The 5,726-nt window shown below is 35.4% G+C and overlaps 1 protein-coding gene across 1 annotated transcript in view; it reads right to left on the bottom strand.

Annotated features, from left to right (window-relative positions):
* LOC107748093 (sex comb on midleg-like protein 2) overlaps positions 1-5,726 on the bottom strand; it is a gene marked incomplete at its 5' end in the record, with an annotated part of 21,121 nt that overhangs the window by 2,657 nt on the left and 12,738 nt on the right. Inside the window, 2 exons of the mRNA XM_016562753.1 lie at positions 4,891-5,054; positions 5,537-5,723. Of these exons, the coding sequence (XP_016418239.1) occupies positions 4,891-5,054; positions 5,537-5,723 (351 nt within the window). The remainder of the gene's footprint in view (positions 1-4,890; positions 5,055-5,536; positions 5,724-5,726) is intronic.

Here is a 5,726-nt window from a genome sequence, read left to right as displayed (position 1 = left end):
TGTTATATTTCATCTGCAGCAACATTGTGAACTTTTATAATGATACGTTTGGTCATTAACTTTTAAATGCATCATTATGCAAACACATGAGCAGAGTTCTCGGTATGATAGACCCGTGACTGGCATATCAACGTCTGGCATCTCCTGAATGAGTCTTGAATGTGCCGATCAAAAACACCGACCAGGAAGCCGCAAAAACGAGCGATCTCATATGTATGCATGTGAAAAAATAATGCGATCATCAACACTAACCGCATATAAATGAAAACTGCTTAATGTTACAGAGTGAAATGTCAATCCAGAAAGTGGTAAAGGACTGTGCAAGATTTGGGAGTGCTGATGGAAGCCATCTACTGCATCTTTGCTTTGATAATATTACTGAATATGGTCCAGATGCAGTATTTGACAAAAAAAATAGCTTTTTTCTCAATATAGCTTTGTTTCCACCCACCTATTTTTATGCGCATTTTGGAATATCACATAAAAAAAAAACCGCTGAATGGAAACGCCAAGATGCGTATAAATTCTAAAAATGCGCATTAAAAACGTATGCGCACAATTGAGTAGGATAAACGTTTCATCCGGAAAAATGCGCATAAACTAGGGCTGCACGATAAATCGAGATCGCGATTCGACAGAAGCTGTGATAAACTATGATGGAAACACATTTACCGAATAAATTCCACCATGCGTATCAAACGCGACGGGACGGGATAACCTGATTAATCAGCGGACCGATCTCGCTGCACAGCATCTAAAATTTTGTTTTCGTCATTCTGAAATGCCTGAGCAAAGTCTGTCGTCAAAGTATTTCTGTATAATTGTCTTACACGACTGCGTTCCCAAACAGCAGCATCCACCTCTGAAAGCAATGACAGCATTTATTGTTTCATCTGCTCGCTCTGAGGCATTTATCAAGTCATTATACAAGTTATATACAGTGGCTTCTCCTACTTTTCTTAGTGATATACAGCGCCGGTTGATCGGGAAGTGCCGATTTTGTTCTCTTTGACTTGTTGAATGGAAATGGTGCTTTATTCGCAAATGTTTTACGCGATATTCCAGCTTTGCACACAAGTTTAAATCGCATCTTTGGATGGAAACATAGTGTTGCTTTTTTATGAAACCTACCTACATTCAAGTGTTGATAAAAAAAACAATGCTTGAAGCTAGAATAAAAGAGATTTTTTTTAATTGAAAGCAGATGCTCTGATCTTTATTGTGATGTATTGCATGTTCAGGTATTCATACAACAAAATATTCTGGGGGCCATTACATTTTAGTGAAAATCAGCAAAAACTTTGGCAGTGGCTGGCAACTTTTTTCAAAAACGCTGGCGGGGAAAGAGTTAAAAACAAAATGTGCAGTAGGGCTGTGCAATTAATCGAAATAACCTCCAACGATTATGAAAATACAACAATCGAGATAAAACGATTATTGCGCCCCATTCCGCCCCCTTTTCTAACGGTGCGCTTTCGCTCCTCCTTAAAAGCCCAATTTCACACGCAAATCAGTAAAATCATGTAACGCGACTTTTGAAAAATGGGACGCGATCGATTTATTAAAGTTTATTAGATTTATTCATGTTTTTAAAAGCGATAAAGACAACTTGCGCTGTTTCTCAGGAGGATTTCTGTGCATGCGCTCAGAGACAGAACAGAACATGGACATGTAAAGTCAACTTTTAGTTCAAGATGCGCGCCTAAATGGTCAAATACATGCAAAAATGTGTTAAAATGCGGCGCTTAGTGATTATTCACGTAAACCATCGACGGTTGCGTAATAAATGAACATAATGAGTTGAGAATGAAAATACATGTGTAACAGTAAATTGGATCCATGCGGCTCTTAAAGTGACAGCGGCCTATTTTCCTGCTGCCGACTATGTGCTTAATATTAATCAAACAACAAAAGACAAAGAGAAAATCACTCACTGCTCTGCTCACAAGGACTTTTGTAGCTTTAATAAGAAACAAAGAAAGTTTAATTCTTACAGTGAATACTATGCTGTTTACATTTGATTATTCATTTCTATAGTAGGCTTCTTATTGAACAGCTACTTTAGACTTGCATTAGCCTTAAAAACCCTTCAATCACAGTTTGTTTCATTTGTATCTATGTATTTGTCCTTTCCTTTTTTTTTATTACTGACAGTTTAATTGTTTTCAATAAGTTTGAGGACTTTTTGTTTGTTTGTTTATTAATAATATTAGTTATTATATAGTACAGTATATATAGTCTCCGATTGGTGACCCACATCTGATAAATTTAAAGGGATAGTACACCCAAAAATTATTCTGTTATCATTTATTCACCACGTTGTATCTTTCTCTTTCTTTCTTTTGAAGAATGTTGTGGTCTAAACAACATTGGACCCCCAGTGACTTTCATTGTATGGACAAAAACACTGAGATATAATATAATATCATGATAGACCAAGTATCTTCTTTCCAGAGAAGAAATGGATCCATTTTTGGGCAAAATTTCCCTTTAATTCATGCATTCATTTATTGATGCGGTGAAGACTGTCTTGTTGTTAGTTCAATAACAGTTCGACATCTCAGCACTGAATTTTACAATATTTCTGCTAGTGTGTTTTAGTTGAACATAGAGCTGATAATCACAAAATAATTGAGGGTTAATAAATGCAATAAAAAAACAAATCAGGTATGAATTTGATTACTTTTCTGCTTGTTATTTTACTGTGCAAGCTACTTAATGCAAAATACAGTCTAATTGGCCTTTTAAAAACCAGTCAGCAGTAAATATATAATTTAAAAATACATGTATTTTTTTCAAATTTAGTATTAGTATTTACTATTATAGTAAATAAACTTTATAATTGTAATATTACATACTTATTTAAATAAATGTATGTTTTGAATACCTTTCAGTTCATATTATTTAAACAACTAAAAAATAATGGTATTTATGACAAAAACATTAAGGTTTAACTGAGGATCTCAGTTAGCATGCACATAAATCCATACTAAATATATCAAGTAAAACCTTATAAACGCCAAACTGTAAACATAGTGACAAGCTATTCATAATTCATACTGCAAAATAAGTCATTATCCTTTTAAAAATGCAGTCAGCTGCAAATAAATATTAAATATATTTTAAGTAAATAATTTAAAATGCATTGTATTTATTATTTCATAGTAAATAAAGTGTTTAATTTTATTATTATACATTTATAAAAAAATTTTTTTATGTATTCACTACCTACCAGATTACATAATTGAAACAACAAAAAATATGAGCAGTATTTACCTGATATCTATGACAAAAACATTAAGAGAATGCAGCAGAAATATTAAAATGTATTTAATATAATAAACATTATTTAATGAATATCCATAATTAATGTTAATTATTTATTGATAATATAAATTTTATTAATAAAGAATATTTTAACGATTTAACTGACAAAAGAGTCAGTAAATAATTTAATTTACTGAAATAAACATATTTGCTAAAATTAATTAGGCTCCCCACACATAATGTAATCGAGAGAATATTTTAGAAGAGCGTGTTTGCTTATTGCTCATTTTTTAAGCCTGAGTGTGTGTTTGCGTTTATGCATTTGGCAGATGCGATTTGTTTAAAAAGTTAAAAAAAAAAAATTTTTATTAATTACTTGATGCATTCCCTGGGAATTGAACCCATAACCTAGATGTGAGATTTCACACGATAAAACCAGCATTACTTTCACACTATTTTAATACTAGCACTAAAGAAAGGAGTTGATTTAGTAACGCTGTTGGATGAGTTACTCCTCAACACAGGCACAGCTGTGAGTCTGAGAGTGTGTGTGTGTGTGTCTGTGTGTGTGTGTGAATCTCGCCGGTCAAGTCTAAACACAGATGATACATGTTCCCGCTCTCCCTCGTGCTGCGCTTGATTTACAGGCAGAGAAAAAGCGCAGAGAGCACGTGAAGTAGAGATGGGAAGATCGGATCATTTTACAGACTCAGATCTTTGAATCTCTCGTTCATCTAAATGAACAAATCTTTTTCCGAGTCATTTCGTTCATTTCGTTCTTTTCAGCAGAATATAATTAAAATGTTACATGTTAATAGCCAAATTCCACGACACGTCTACTAATGCGATGTTTCGAATAAGACTGTTAATGCAATGAACCTATAATGCAACCAAGGCCAGATTATGAGAAACAGAAACGATTGATTCATTGTTTCGGATGATGCAGTCTGTTAGTTTCCGATCTGTATCGTTCGTTCTTTTGTCACGTCACATCCCCATAAACTAAAGCTATGCAGTCTGTACCGGAAACAGAATTGATAAGTTCATCTCTCGAGTCTTCGGGTTCGAGTTGTTCGTTCTTTTGTCACGTGCCCGCTTCCCGGCTCAGTATCTTACAACAAATACAAATTTGTAATAACTATGCTGTTATTATACAGGTATCTTTGCTTTATCAGAGTGATCTTTCCTCATCATACTGATAAAGTTTAAAGCCTCTTTATTACCACATTATGCTAACCATCATGACAGAAATTTACAAATGTATAAACAGAAATAAAAAAGCTACAATTTGAGACCAGAGAAGCATCACATAACTGTAAACGTGTTCCAACACATTTTAACAATACCGTGATAATACTGATAATCGTGATAATTTTAAGTCACAAATTTTCATACCGTTACAGCCGTACGTGTTCGTAAGGAAGGTTGGGAATTATTAACTCATTTCTGTATCCAATACTGCTGTCACGTCACATGACAAAAGAACGAACGAATCAAGACTCGAGAAGTGAACTGAACATTTCTACACGAACTGAACGAATCCCTCGCTGAGACGACTCGTCGTTACCGGGTCATTTTAAAGATTAGTTCAAATTGAACATCACTAGCGTGAAGGCCACTGACGTGTTTTCTGAAGAGCTCTGCGTGTGGAGCCAGCGCTGTTGGGTCTGCGTCCCGCACAAACTGCATCACTTCCTCTATGGACCAGAAAGACGGGCTCCTGCCGGGGATTCTGGGAAGGTCCGCCGCCGCTGCCGCCGTCTCGGGACCCGTGGTAGAGCTGGCGGCTGGAAAGAGAGAGAGATGCTAACGTGATTATGCTAATGCGCTTTCTTCATTCTGCTGTCAGTCTTTGATGGTTCTGTCAGGTTTTCTGAGACGTGTATGTGAGCGTTACGGAGATGTGAGGAAGGTCTTAAAGGTGTCGTAACGTGAAAAACAAGACTTGCTCTTCTGAAATTGAGTTTGATGTACTTATAATTTTTTGATTGTAATTATAAGGGTCTGCGATGGGTTTATTATAGTTAACTAAAACTAAAACCCATAAAAACCTTTTTTGAAATTTTAGTTCAGCTTTATTTCTCATTTTCATAGTTAATTTACTAAACTGAAAATATAAATTGATAAAACTACAGACATTAAAAAATTACAAAAACACAACAAAATTACTAAAACTTTAACTGAAATTAAAATGAAAACAGAAAATGTAAAATGAAGACTAATTCAAATTCTGAATGTAATCTCTGATATTATCTCAGTGACGTCTCACCCTCCACTCGTCTGTGTGTCTGTGTGAGGGGGTTGGAGGCCTGTCTGCGTAGAGGCGGGCCGTTGCCATGGTAATACGGGCTGCTGGGTGCTGATTGGTACTCTGAGGTGCTTCTCAAGGTCTGTGGGCGGGGCGTCATGGAATTAGAGGCGGAGTCCATGAAGCGCTGCTCCTTCAGTAATCCATTCTG

The sequence above is a fragment of the Sinocyclocheilus rhinocerous genome, unplaced genomic scaffold (assembly GCF_001515625.1).
Source record: "Sinocyclocheilus rhinocerous isolate Xijiao unplaced genomic scaffold, SAMN03320098_v1.1 scaffold6644, whole genome shotgun sequence".
Classification (NCBI taxonomy): domain Eukaryota; kingdom Metazoa; phylum Chordata; class Actinopteri; order Cypriniformes; family Cyprinidae; genus Sinocyclocheilus; species Sinocyclocheilus rhinocerous.
This window is presented reverse-complemented; position numbering and strand designations above follow the sequence as displayed.